The 15,512-nt window shown below is 37.2% G+C and overlaps 1 protein-coding gene across 6 annotated transcripts in view; it reads right to left on the bottom strand.

Moving 5' to 3' along the window:
* Nucleotides 1-15,512, bottom strand: part of SIL1 (SIL1 nucleotide exchange factor) — a 269,257-nt gene that overhangs the window by 80,279 nt on the left and 173,466 nt on the right. For all 6 annotated transcript variants that reach the window (XM_081309501.1, XM_081309499.1, XM_081309504.1 and 3 more), the window contains one exon: nt 1,619-1,810. In XM_081309501.1, the coding sequence (XP_081165627.1) occupies nt 1,619-1,810 (192 nt within the window). The remainder of the gene's footprint in view (nt 1-1,618; nt 1,811-15,512) is intronic.

Genomic DNA, 15,512 nt, shown 5'->3' with positions numbered 1-15,512 from the left:
GAAGCAAGAGGACTGCAAGTTTGAAACCAGATTCAACAACTTAGCAAGGCCCTAACCAACTCAGTGAGATCCTGTCTCAATATGAAAAATAAAAAGACTTAGGGATGTGGCTCAGTGGTTAAGGGGGGGGGAGGAGGAGGAGGAGGAGGAGGAGGAGAAGGAAGAAGAAGGGAGGAGGAGGGAGGAGGGAGGGAGGGAGGGAGGGAGGGAGGGAGGAGGAGGAGAAGGAGGAGGAGAAGAAGGAGAAGAAGAAAACATACCAGTTTCCTATGATAAGCAGAGTCATCAGATTAGTGAAGGGTCAGATTACAGGTTGAAGGAAATCTTGTGTTGCTTTCCCAGCTCTAGCCTTATTAGCTGGATGATATTGAGCCATCACATTATCTCTCTCTGCTTCATTTTTCTCAGGTAAAAAATGGGATTAGCTGGGTGCAATGGTGCATTCCTGTAGTCCCACTTGTTTGGAAGCTGAGGCAGGAAGATGATGTGGGCCTAGGAGTTTGAGACTAGCCTGGGCAGCATAGTAAGATCCCAACCCCCCCAAAAAAGCAAAATAATGGGATAAATAGTGATGGCTACTATAAGGCAAGCTGTGGAAGTCAATGAATTAATATATACAAAACACTTGAAGCAGAGTCTAGTATATAATAATCTCAATAAATATTAGCTATAGAAGTCTGAGCAGTTACTTTTCCATGATGAACTCTCAAATTGTTTTAAGGATTAAGGCTAAAATTATTAAGAGCAGGATATTCCTAAACTTAACTCTCTGACTCCCCAGCTTCCCACTATCTATGCTAGCCTCCCCCTGGCCACTATGCTTCAGGCACACCAATCATGTCCAGGTTCAACCTCACCAAGTTCTTCTCTGCCCCAGAATCTTTGTACATGTTGCTTACTCTGCCTGGAATGTTCTAATCCAAGGACTGGCAAACTTTCTAAAATTAAATATTTTTTATTTTGTGAGGCATACAGTTTCTGTTACAATTATTCAACTCTGCCATTATAGCATGAAAATAGTCTTAAATAATACACCAACAGTGGTGGGTGTGTCCCAATAACACTTCATTTACAAATACAGACATCAAGTCCAATTTGGCCCATGGGTGGTAGTTTGCCATCCCCAATTCTAAAGCCTCCTCTTTACCTAGAAAACTTCTAATAATGCTTGAATGCACAGCCGGCACATCCTCGAGAAACCTCTCTTTATTGCCCCTGACTAGGTATTAAGTTCAACTATGATATATTCCCACATCACCTTCTGGAGTCTATCATGATCTTAAATTACATCATTATTTCATTGTTAAAGTGTTCATTTGCTCACTTTTTGACTGTTTATCCTTCCAGACTATAAGCTACACGGGATAGGAACTACAGAACCTCTGTTGTATCCTCAGTGTTGAAAAAAATAAAGGAGATAACAGTATAAATGAAAAAGAGCTTGGTCTAGTCTCTAAGAATATATCTAACTACAAGAAACACTGGCTAGATTGAAAACAGTCTAGGCCCTGGAAGAGAAGTAAAGATGCTGATGCCATTTTCTCAGGGGCTTATGGCCAGAGGTTATCTTTGGAGCTATTAATTAAAAATTAGACTTATGGACATGGAAATACAATACCTGATGGACATAGTACTCAAGATCAAAGAGTGCAGCAATTTTCTCTTCCAGGCTGGAGCTGGAACTGTTGAATTTGTTGATCAGACGGACCATGATCTGCATGTCAGTTTCAATGACAACATTCAGCTCATCAAACTCCTTCTTCAGTTCCTCAATGGGGCGGAAGAATCGCTTTACCTCAGCCTGTCTTGCCTGAGGACAGCAACAAATAGATGATCAATTTAACTGACTGGAGACACCTCCCAAAGACTTCTATGGTCTACTATGGATGCCCACCTTTACAGAACTGCTGTCCTAATATTTATAATCTTCTCTACTGTACTTTCAAAAATCCTAATTCTTCCTAAGGTACCAGAGAAAAAGAACCCTCAGAGTCTACCCATATAGGCCTTTGCTGTAAAAGACATTCAAGAAGAATGAAAAGTCTTCCTGTTGTAATTGTAACAAAGTCGAGAAAGAAACACAAGCTTACCTTCAAAAACTAACCTCATATGGTCTGGTTGAGGTCTCAGAAAAAATAACATATACCATGGTTCCCCTCTTCCCACAATCAGAGACTTATCTTGGCTTTGCCCTATCCAACCCAGCAACATTTTAGGGAAACCCGGATGTAGAAAACTACAGGCAAACACTGTCAGTGCAGGAGCAATTTGTTGATGAAAATTAAATCACTGTCATTACTGTCAATCTAACCACAGGTGTACAATTCGCTCAACTATTTGAAATGGCTAAATTACTGAATGTATTATGCTCAAATCTCAAACAATTTTTCTCTCAATCCTTGCCCACCCCCCAAAATTTTTAAATGAAATTATGTTAGAGGTGAATAAAAGACTTTAATTGGATATTTTATGTATGTGGCACTCCATTTTCTTACCAGTTTTAGAGGATAGTCTTTATGAAGACATTTTGAAAGGTCACAGTGGTTTATGTATCTATCTTCCAAAAAGAACTAAAAGGAACGAATATTTATAAAAAGCAGGGTGATGAGCAGCTGTCAGCCTCAAATCACCCATTTATTACCAATGGGTTTCTCTCCCCAGCTACAAACACTCCATGGAAATACCAACCAAAGACATAAATCAGCCTCTCTTAAAAACACTGATCTTAAAAAAAAAAAAAAAAAAAAGACTGATCTCCTAGCAGAGCAATCACATCTATGGGGCACCACACCCGGATTCTCTGAGCTAAACCAACATGAAATGTTCTCTCTTCACCCATACAGAAGACTCTGGATGGCTGCTAAAGCCAGGCAGACAGATCTGAGAAGGCTGAATCATTTTCTAGAGCTATGGGATGATAGGCAGGTGGCATATCAGATGATAGTGATCTGTACCTCCTAAGATGATGGTGCCTGACCCTCAAGAAGGCCTTAAAAAAAAAAGAAGAAGAAGAAGAAGAATTTTAATTTTAAGTAATTATAAACTCAGGAAATTACAAAAATAGTACTCTATCCCACTTTCTCCAGGGGTACCACTTATATAGCGATAGTTCAGTATCAAAACCAAGAAAAGGACATAGGTACAATGCCATTAACTAAATTACAGGCCTCAGTCAGATTTTACTACTTTTTACATGGTCTCATTTGCACATGTTTATGTGTGATTCTATACACTTTTATTTAAGCTACAAATTTATGAACCCATAGAATGACCAAGCTATGGAACTGTTCCACCACAACTCCAATGTGCAACCTCTTGTCCCTGCTGCCTGCAGCCTTCTGCAGTATAAGGAATGAAGAGGGAGGGTTATTTTTACCACTGAGCTATATCCCTAGCCCTTTTTATTTCTTCCTTTGAGACAGGGGCTCACTAAATTGCCCAGGCTGGCATCAAACTTACAATCCTTCTGCCTCAGCCTCCCAAGACGGTGGAATTATAGGCATGTACCATAGTATCTGGCTGTGCAAACTCTTTATAGATGTACCTAGTCCTCCACTATACTCCCTCCCATCTCCATGTCCTGGCAACCACTATTTGTTCTCCATCTCTATAATTCTGACATTTGGAGAATGTTATATAAATGGAACCATACAGTCTGTAACCTTTTAAGACTGTTTTCTTTCATTGAGCACAATACCCAAGTTACTGTACATATCAATAGTTTACTTCTTTCTATTTTTATTAAGTTGTATTCCATCATATAGATGCTGTTTGTTTAACCATTCACTGCTGAAGAATATCTGAGTCGTTTCTAGACTTGGGCCATTATGAATAAAACTGCTATGCACATTTGTATATAAGTTTTTGTTTAAATATATGTTCTTATTTCTCTAGGATAAGCGGCCAAGAGTACAACTGTTGGGTTATGATAATCATGTTTTGTTTTGTTCTTTATATATTCTTCTTTTTTTTTAACTAGGGATTAACTCCAGGGGTGCTTAGCCACTAGTCCACATCCCTACTCCTTTTTATTTTTTTAATTTTTAATTTTTCTTTTGAGAGAGAGAGAGAGAGAGAGAATTTTTTAATATTTATTTTTAGTTTTTGGTGGACACAACATCTTTATTTTATTTTTTTGTGGTGTTGAGGATTGAACCCAGTGCCCCGCGCATGCCAGGCGAGCATGCTATCGCTTGAGCCACATTCCCAGCCCCAATTTTTTTTTTTTTTAATTTTGAGAAAGAGTCTAAGTCAAACTGTTTTCCAGAATGGCTATACCATTCTACAATCTGACCATAAATGTGTAAAAGATCCAATTTATCCGTATCCTCACCAATATTTAGTATTATCACTTTTTAAATTTTATACATTCATTTAAATATGTACTTATAACTCACTGCAGATTTAACTTAATGGCTAATGATATTAAACATCTTTCCATGTGCTTTCCTTCCAGCCTATTCTCTTTGTTAAAATGTCTGTGTGCCTACCCATTACCTAAGTGTTATTAGTTTTACTATTTGAGAGTTCTTTACATATTCTTTTTTTTAAAAACTAGGGATTTAATCCATGGAGTGCTAAACCACTGGGCCACATCCCTACTTCTTTTTAGTGTGTGTGTTTTTTAATTTTGAGAAAGAGTTTCACTAAGTTGCTTAGGTCCTCACTAAGTTGCTGAGTCTGGCTTTGAACTTGTGGTCCTCCTGCCTCAGCACCCCTCCTCCCAGTTGCTGGGGTTATAGGCATGTGCCACTGCTCCCAGCAGGAATTTTTTATGTATTTTAAAGCTCTTTGTCAGATACAGATAGTCCTTGCTTTGCATGCATATGCACCAATTTCAAAACAAAGTTTAAATAATACCAATATCCCAAAATAACTCAAATTTCAGTTACCACAAAATATTAACTACAAGTAACCACATAAAGTACAAACTTTGCTGCTAGATTTTCAGTTTGAAAATCACTATATAAGTTTTTTTTTAAATGTCTATCATGAGCAATGATTAATCACATGACTTCATTGCAAATGACTAGTCACTGCACATCTGTTACTCAGTTCACACACTGATGCAAAGTACAGTTATGTGGCCTCATCTCTCAATTATGAACCCATGTGACATTCTATAAAGATAGATAATTGAAAGAAAGTTGGCCAGCAAAGATGAAAGTGCAGCAAAGAAATGAAAAGTGGTAACTTTGGCAGTAAAATTCAAATTAAACATACAAGGAGTTGTAAAAGAGGATTGAGGGATATTGACACTGATGCTGTTTGATAATCTCTAAATATGTAGCCAGAACTTAGCAAAGGTAAACTTCAAAAATAAAACTAATAGTGATAAAAAAGATGATGTGGCACTGGCACACAAAAAAAAAAAAAAACCTTTACACTATAGGAATTCACAAATTTCACAACATTGAAAGCACAATGGATAAAATGTTGGAAGCTACCATACTTAGAAAGGAGTATAATAATTCACCAAGCATAGAAAAGATGCTCTCTGTCATATGAGGAAAAGCTAAGCATTGTTCAAACTGCTCTTTGTAAAACAACCCAAAAACTTGACAAAGAAATAAAAACTTTCTCAATGTTTCTAGCGCTTAAAATCACAGTGCATTAAATAAATATTAGTATTGCTACTTCTTCATTTCTGTAAATGTTTATAACTCACATATAGTTTTTAGCGTATGGCAAAAAAATGTTAAAAGTCATTGAACAATCATTAATTTTTCCATTGATTCCTAAGATTGCTCTACAGAATTTCAGCTGGCAGTCATTTTTACAGTCCCATGTGATAACAAAGTGAAGACTGCTAGTATGCAATTTCTCAATATTTTCTAGCCAGCAGCTTCTTTTTTCTTTCTTTCGTGACACCCCGCCCCCCACCCCCTGTACCAGGAACACTCAAACATTGAGCTGCCGCAGTCTTGGCTGGGCATAGAATCACGAGCCACCACACAGCTTTGTAGATTCAAACAGCAATTCTTTATTCCCGAACTCACACCGGCCTCCACACACGTTCTGGGGCAATCCCAGTTCTGCTGCCACCCAATTCACCTACTCCACGAGGCTTTCTTCCCAAAATCCTCTCTGAATCTCATGAGAGCTCAACGGGAGCTCAGGCAGCAGGAACGCCCTAATCTCCGCAGCAATAATCTTCAACCTCCAACTTCCCTAAAATCCCTATTGTCTTAAACTGGGAACGCCCTAAACCCAAGGACCGGGATACTATACTTCCTCAAACTGCAGGATACACCCTAATCCTGGATCCACCCTCGTCCTTGAGTAGGGTCACCTTTCTCAAATACACATGCAATGTCAACAGCGAAATTCCAAGGCAAGTCCATTTAACATGGGGTACGCTGGCAAGGAAATTTCGATGTGTCATTCCTACTTGGTAATGGCCCTCAGCATTGAGCCACATCCCCAACACTTTTTATATTTTATTTTGAGACAAGGCCTCACTAATTTGCTGAGGCTGGCCTTGAACTTGTGCCCCAGCCTCTCAGTTGCTGGGATTATAGGCATGTGCCACTGTGCTAGGGAGCAGCTTATCTTTCTGATGATTTAATATGATCATTCACACAGCAAAAGTTTTTAATTTGAAGTCCAATTTATTCATTTTTCTTTTGTGGTCTGTACATTTTTTGTCACTTCTTAAAATCTCTTTACCTGGTCCTGCTTTCCAAAGATTTCTCCTATGTTGAATTTTAAAAGTGTTTTTTTTTTTCTTTAAAGTTTTACATTTTACATTTAAATCTATACTTTTGGATGTATTTTGTAATAAGGGGTAGGTTTTCACTGCCAGAAATCAGTTGGGTATATTGGTTTGGTTCTATTTCTGGGTTCTCTGTTACATTGATCTATGTTTTTTTGTTTGTTTGTTTTTTCTCTCTACCAACACACATTGTCTGAATTACCATAACTATAGAATAAGTATAAAATCAGGTAGAGTGATTTCTCACTCTTTTTCAAAATTGTGTTAGCTATTTTATTTCCTTCATCTTTCTATATAAACTTCAGAATAAACTTATCTATATAAAAAATCTTGCTGGGATTTTGATAGAAATTGCATTTAACCTATAGATCAATTTGAGGAGAACTGACATTGTTACTGTGTTGAGTCTTTCAATACAGGGACACAGTACATCTCTTTACTTACTTAAAATCTTCTTTAACTTCATCATCTTTCATCAACTCTTCATTTTCATCACATAAATCCTATAAATGTCTGGTTGCGTTTATTCCTAAATATTTCATTTTGGGAGAAACTATTGTAAATAGTATTTATATTTTGTTTCAATTTCCACATATTCACTGCTAGTATATAGAAATACAACTGATTTGTGTTGGTTTTGTATCCTGTGTCCCAACTGAACTCATCAATTATAGAATATTGTTCTGTGTTTTTAGAGGTTCTTTGGGATTTATTCATAGGCAATCTATGTCACCTGAAAATAGGGATAGGGATAGTTTTATCTCTTCCTTTCCAATCTACATGCCTTTTCTTTCCTTTCCTATCTTACTGCATTGGTTAGGAATATGATGCATGAGTGGTGAGTGAACTATCTTACTTTGTTCCTGATCTCAGTGGCAATGTTGGATATAGATTTTTTTGTAGATGCTCTCAACCGAGTTGAGAAAAGTTTCTATTCCTAGGTTACTGAATTTTTATCAGAATGGCTGTTGAAGTCTATCAAAGGTTCTCTGTGCATCAATAGATATGATGAGGCGATTTTTCTTCTTAAGCCTGATGATATAGAGGGTTACACTGATTGGTTTTTGTACATTGAAGTCATGAATTCATGTAATGAATCCCACTTGGTTATAATGTATAATGTTTTCATAAATTGCTAGATTTATATTTACTAATGTCTTGATGAGAATTTTTGCAGTTATCTTCATGAGGGACATTGGTCTTCAGATTTTTTAAAATATATTTTAGTTATCAGTGTAACATTAGGCCTCATAAAATAACAAGTGTTTCAGGGACTGGAGTTATGGCTCAGTGGTAGAGTGCTTCCCTAGCACGAGCGAGGCCCTGGGTTCGATCCTCAGCACCACATAAAATAAAGGAATTGTGTCCAACTAAAACTAAAAATATTCCTTTTGCTTCCATTTTCTGGAAAAGATGGTGTAGAATTGATGTTAATTATTTTTAAATGTTTCATAGATATCTCCAGTGAAATTATCTGAACTTAGAGACTTTTTTATGGAAGGGTTTTCATTGTAAGTTGAGTTTCTTTAATGATTATAGTTTCAGATTATTTCACATTGGGTAAGTTTGGGTAGTACATACTTTTCAAAGAACTGGACTGGTTGTCAAATTTATGTGCATAAAGCTATTCATGGCATTCTCTTATTTTCCTTTTAATGTCTATAGGATCTATAGTGATATTCCTGGTCTTATTTCTGATATTGGTAATTCATATCTTATTGCTTTGTCAGTCTTTAAAAAAAAAAAAAAACAGGGATTGAACCCAGGAGTGCTTAAACACTGAGCCACATCCCCAGCCCTTTTTATATTTTTAATTTAGAGACAGGGTCTTGCTAAGTTGTTTAATGCCTTACTAAATTGCTGAGACTGTCTTTGATCATATAACTCCTGCCTCAGGCTCCAGAGAGCTGGGATTACAGGTATGTGCCACCATGCCCACCTATTTGTCAGTCTTTCTGGAAGTCTATCATCTTTGGTTTTGTTCATTTTCTGTGTTTTTATGTTCTCAATTCCATTGATTTCCGTTCTTTATTATTTCCTCCTTTCTGCTTGTTATGAGCTTATTTTGATCATCTTTTCCTAGTTTCTTGAGGTGGGACCTTATGTCTCAGCTTTTAGAGCTGAGGTCTATATCTTCTCTAATATAAGCTTTTGGTGCAACAAATTTCCCTTTCAGTTTCAGATATATCCTTCGCTTTTGATTACAAAAAAAAAAAAAAAAAAAAATGAGCCATAGAGATTGAACTCAGGGCTTTGTGCATGCTAGGCAAGCACTCTCCCTCTGAATTACATTTTTAGCTCTATATTATCATTTCATTTAAATATATTGTGATTTGTTTCATAACCCAGGATACAGTTTTGGTAAATATTCCATGGATGCTTGAAAAGAAAGCATTCTGCTGCTGTTGGATGCAATGTTCATAGTATTCATCTATTTCACATCCTTACTGATTTGCCCTCTAGTAGTTCTACCAATTCTGAGAAATGAATGTTGAAGTTCCCGAATATAATTGTGAAACTGTCTTTTTCTTCCTTTTAGTTCTGTCAGGTTTTGCTTCATGTACTTTGTTATACAAATAAAAGTCGGGTGCATACACATTAGGATTGCCATGTATTTTAGCAGACTGACCATTTTATCATTATGTAATATTTCTGTCACTAATCATTTCCTTTGCTCTAAAGTCAGCTTTAGCTGATGTTAATATAGCTACTTTTGTTTTTTAAAAAAATTAATGCTTGAATGATATGCTTTCCTTCTTTCACTTTCTACCTACCTTTTTATCATTATATTTTTTGAGTGGGTTTCTTGTAGAAAGGAAATATTTGGATCATTTTTTTAAAAATCTATTATGATTATGTGTTTTTAATTGGTATATTTAGACCTTTACATTTTAATATAATTGTTGATATTTCAGAGCTCAAGTTCGGCTTTTTATTTTTTGTTTTCTGTTTGTTCCCTGTTTTATTTATTTTCCTTTTCATGCCATACTGTAGCAAGGCAAGGTACATATTATAGAACACCATTTTGGTTTACCTATAGTGTTTTGAGTGTGTTTATGTAGTTTTTTTTATATTGATTGCTCTAATTTCTTAATTTTCCTTTGTCTGAGAATGTTTTGATTACCCTCTAATCCTGAAGGTTATTCATGGATTATGTAGAATTTTTTGTTTATTTAACATATTTTTATTTATATGTTTTAGTTGTAAATGAACACAATACCTTTATTTTATTTATTTATTTTTATGTGGTGCTGAGGATCGAACCCCGTGCCTCCCACGTGCTAGGCAAGTGCTCTACCACTGAACTACAACTGCAGCCCTAATTATGTAGAATTTTGAGTGGTCAGTTTTTGTTTTGTGGCACTTGAAAAATGTGCCACATACTATGGCCTCTATAATTTCAGATTATAAATTCACTATCACTCAATAATTGCTACCCTATAATGTATTGTTCTTCTAGTTGCTTCTATTTTCTGTTTTTAGTTTTCAGAAATTTATGATGCACCTTGGGATTGACTTCTTTCAGTTTATCCTATGGAGACCACTTAGCTTTGTGAATCTGTGGGCTTATTATACCTTTCATCAAATTTGGGAATTTGTTAGAAACTGTTTATTTTTCAGTTCCATGTTCTTTCTCCTCTGTCTGGAATTCTAATGACACAAATGTTAGAATTTTTATTGTAATCCTAAAGGTCTCTAAGGCTCTGTTTATTTTTTTCCCATTTTATTTTTTGTCTATTTAGATTTTGTAATATACTTATATCATAAGTATACTTAACATATACTTAAGTCTTCAAGTTCACTAATTCTTTTCCCTGTCATCTTTTCTGTTACTGAGCCAACTCAGTGACTTTTGAATCTCAGTTATTGTATTTTTCAGTTTTATTCTGTATCCCCACTTATCCATGATTTCACTTCCCATGCCTTCAGTTAGTCACACAGTCAACCATGGTACAAAAATATCAAATGGAAAATTCCAGAAATAACAATTCATAAATTATTTTTGTTGTCCCACTCTGACCTGCCTCAAACATGAATCATCCTTTTGTCCAGCATATCTATACTGCATACACCATCCACGTGTTAGTCAAATAACTTTTATTATAGTATAAAATTGTTCTACTTTATCATATCATATATGAATTTAGAGGAAACACATTCAATCCACAATAGCACCTACTAATTTTCTTTCCTAATTCAAGTTGTGATTTTCTTGGTTCTTGGGAAGATGAGTGAATTTCAATTATATCCTGGATATTTGGGGTATTAATTTGTGAGACTCTAGATCCTATTTAATCTTCTCTTTCAGTAGGTAGTCACCTGCTTGGGTTTAGTGTGATGGTTCTAGCTTACTTATGTGGGCTCTGGCTCCAATAACAATTTGATTTACAAGGCCTTCATAGTGCTCTTCTGGTCTGCTTCCTTTGTATGTTATACAGAGGCTAATCTAAAAACCTGGGCAGTGTTCCACACTATAGTTCAGTTCTCAGGTCTTTCTGTTAATTCTGGTCAGTTTCTTTTGCTCCTTCTCTCCAAAATCCTACCCTCACTCTCTAATCAGGATAGTTAAGTTCCTGCCACCACTGAATGTTGGATACTAGGAGTAGAAGTATAAGCTCCTCCCTTGACCTCCAAATGATACCACCCCATGGGAGAATCAAAGCACTGCCTGTCATTGATGCTTACCTGAAGGTAATAGTTCATGTTCCTCACTTACCCCACTGACTCTACTCCTAAGAGGGAAACAGAATGCTGCCTCACACTGCCTGTTGCCACCAGGATGGAGGTAGGTAGACTCCCCTGCACCCCTACTGATACCACCTCATAAGGGAAAAGTGAAGAAACATCTTGGTGCTGTCAAGCAGAGGACAGGCATCCTTTGCCTGGTCTCTACTGACACAACTCTAGCAGGATAAATAGTCTGCTACTCAAGGATAGAAAATCAGTATCCATATTTGGTCTCTGCTTAAGCATACCATCAAGAGAAGCAGACAGTAGCCATTGGGCAGAGAACAGAAGTTAAGACTCTACTCAGCTCCCACTGACATCACCTCGGTGGAAGCAGCAGAGTAACTTATTGCCACTGGGATGAAGTACAAGTTCAGGCTTCCACTCGGCTTCAGCTTGCTATACCAACATTCAAGAGGAGGAAGTACTCCCCACTCAATTTCTATTGGCACTGTGGTGGGTGTGGGTGTGGGTGTGAGAGTGTGTGTGTGTGTGTGTGTGTGTGTGTGTGTGTGTGAGAGAGAGAGAGAGAGAATTGATTTCCAACGTCTTTGGCTGAATTAGGACAGGTATCAGCACAAAGGTTTTTATCCTGCTAGATTACCCTTTTTCTGGGCCTTTATCTAGAAAGAGCTGGCTTTTCTTAGATCTTTTTAAAATCTGTACCTGCTACCATTTCCAGAATATAGGATTCTCCAGTGCCAAGTCTGGGATATCAAGGGAAAAATGAAAATCCAATTCACTGCCATGTCATTCCTTAAGCTCCTAATCTACCACCTTCTCACCATCTTATGGAGATTTTCTGTATTTGCTTTTAGTAATATATCCAGGGTTTTTAGTTATCTTTTAGAGGGAGGAATAGGGAAAAATAAATCTTCTACTTCTTTCCCAAAATCAAAAGCTTAAGGGGCTGGGGTGTAGCTCAAGTGGTAGAACATTTGCCTAGCATGTGTAAGGCACTAGGTTCGATCCTCAGCACTACATAAAAATAAATAAAATAAAGGTATTGTGTCCATCTACAACTAAAAAAAAATTTCAATTAAAAAAAAAAAAGAACATCAGCTGGGTGTGTTGGCACACACCTGTAATCCTCGTGACTTGGAGGCTAAGGCAGGAGAATTGTGAGTTCAAGGCCTGCCTTGGCAATTTAGCAAAGCCCTGGCAACTTAGTGAGATCCCATCTTAAAAGAAAAAAGGGTGGGATGGGGCATGGCACTGGAATAAAGCGCCCCTGGGTTAAATCCCCAGGACTCCCCCCCTCCAAAAAAGACAAAGTATCAAGCAATATATATGGTAATAGAAGGATAAATGGACAAAATTCAAGAAAATACTTAATACTAACAATCCAAACCTATAAGACAGAGCTTTTCTGAAACAAGGAACTCTTCACCTAAACCAACTATTTCCCACTGCTAGAATGAAACTGATACCCTATCCCCCAAAATCAAATTCATACAAATACAAAATTGAGGATATGGCCTATAACTATCTGTCAATATTGTCTTTATTAACAGCAAAAGTGCCATCCTGTACTTAAAGATACCACAAAGAATGGGTTTAAAAGTTAATAAGCTAAAAGTATGAAGACATCTGTAGCCAGGAGCTTTCTTCAAAACTCCTGTACCTATTTCAAGTCAAGACAGGTTTCTACTGAATATGTAAAGAAATTATTTGTCAGTCCCAGAGCCAATATTAACAAACATCACGTTACAGTGAGTTGAGTCAGTCCAAGCAGGCTCTAAATGAAAGCAGGAGGACCCCAGAACCCAGCAAACTCAATGAAGGAGCTAACAACTTAGGCTCCAGAGACGTAAGGAAAGAGTGTGACAGTCATAGCTCAGAAGTGGGCAACTTATTCAAATTGGCAGGTACTGAGATGTTGCACTTGGGTGCTGTTATTGGGATCCCACTGCAAGGGGAAAAGTTTTTATTGCAAAAATCATAGCAGAAAACTTTCAAGTCATTTTTTGTTTTCACACTTTTCAAATCTTTGCATAACTATTAATATTTTACTATAGAAACTGAATTATAAAAGGAAAATGCCATTACCAGAGGAAAGAAAATCCAATTGCTCTCACCAAGAGAGGTGAAAAAAGTGAAAGGGGTTAAGTGGGTCTTCCACCCACATAGAAGACAAAGAACCAAGAAAGTGATTTTTATGTTCCCATCAGCTCTGTAGGGTGGCCCTAGTGAAGGAGCGATGCAGGGGAAGGAGCCAAAGTCACTACCATAGGTACCTAGGCCTCACCAGCACCAGGTAGCAGATTTTTTTTTTTCTGGCCCCCACTCCCACACCAGCTAATACATCTGTGGTAGGACAGAATGTCGTGCATCACTTTCCTTCACCCTCTGCTGCCACTGCCACCACCCTGCTCCTCACCTTCCCACACCATATGCACTATCCATGCAGGAAATGTGACTTGGATAAGATGAGTAAAGACATGGAGACTTGGCCTGCAAACGAACACATCTTAAACAGGTTAGTATCAACCCACCCACAAAGGTTTTTCTGTCTCAGAAATACTTAGTTTTAAAGGATCGATCCAAAGGACCTAAGATCCATTAATGTACAAGTTGCCAAGGGTTTAGGGGAAAGAGCAGAGAGGTAGACAAAAGAAAAAGAGACTGTGAGGAGGAAAAGAAGGAGGGAAAACTTTGAGCAGTCTTCAAAGTGTCCAGAAGAGATTTTTTTCAAGAATTAACAGGTTTCTGCAGTGTGAAGTTTCCTCATAAAACTAGGAATAGAATCACCATTTGACCCAGTTATCCCAAAATCAACATACTACAGTGAAGCATCCACACCAATGTTTATTACAGCTCAATTCACAATATCTAAGCTATGGAGCCAACCCAGGTGTCCTTCAGCAGAAAAGTGGATAAATAAAACGTGAGCTGGGCACGGTAGCACACGCCTGTAATCCCAGCAGCTTGGGAGGCTAAGATAGGAGGATCTCAAGTTCAAAGCCAGCCTCAGCAAAAGCAAGTAACTCAGTGGGACCTTGTCTCTAAATAAAAAGGGCTGGGGATGTGGCTCAGTGGTCAAGTGTCCCTGAGTTCAATCCCTGGAAGGAAGGAAGGAAGGAAGGAAGGAAATGTGGTATATATACATAATGGAGTATTGCTCAGCAATTAAGAAAATGACTTTATGACATTTGCCAATAAATGGATGGATCTGGAGACTATCATGCTAAGTGAAAAAAGCCAGTCCTCAAAAGCCAAAAGTCAAATGTATTCACTGATATGTGGAAGCTAACCCAAAATAAGGGAGGAAAGTGAAGAACAGAAATTCAGTAGATTAGACAATGAGGAATGAAGGGAAGAGCAGTGGAATAAATCAGACATAGTTTTTATATATGTACATATATGAATACATGAGAGTGAATCCCATCATCATGTATATCCACAAGAATGTGGTCCTCATTAGAATAAGACATATTCCATCCTTGTATAATTATATCAAAATGGAGTCTGTCAAGTACATCTAAAAAGAACCAATAGAAATAAAATAAAATTAAATAAAGATGATTTGCAGTGGGAAAAAAAGAATTAACAGATTTCTACTGGAAATGTAAATAAATTATTTGTGACACTCCCTTATGATCCTTCTAAAAGCAATTCTGTCTCTTCTCATTCCTTTAGCTTGTAGAGAAAAATAATAATAATAATAATAATAATAATAATTATTATTATTATTATTATTATTATTGGCACTTTATCACTGAGCTACATCACCAGCCCTTTTTATTTTGAGAGTGTCTCACTAAGTTGCTTATGATCCAAGTTGCTGAGGCTGGCCTCAAATTTGTGATCTTCCTGCCTCAGCTTCCTGAGTCACTAGGCTTATAGGCATGTGTCACCACAACCAGACCTTGTAGAGAATTTTAGAGCTGGGGGAAACTTCAGTTATCCTGGACTGAATAACATGTTTTATATTTAAGGAACCTGAGGCCTGAAAAAAAATACATTTGCTACATTATATATTCAAAGGACAAAGACAAAAATCCAGACTTCTCCCTTCCATGTTTCAGCTCTTCTGTTCTTTTGGAACACATTTGTGTCGAATCCCAAT

This window comes from Spermophilus citellus (genome assembly GCF_964194105.1).
Source record: "Spermophilus citellus genome assembly, chromosome: 1".
Classification (NCBI taxonomy): domain Eukaryota; kingdom Metazoa; phylum Chordata; class Mammalia; order Rodentia; family Sciuridae; genus Spermophilus; species Spermophilus citellus.
The sequence above is the reverse complement of the archived record's forward strand: the minus strand, read 5'-3'. Positions and strand labels throughout refer to the sequence as shown.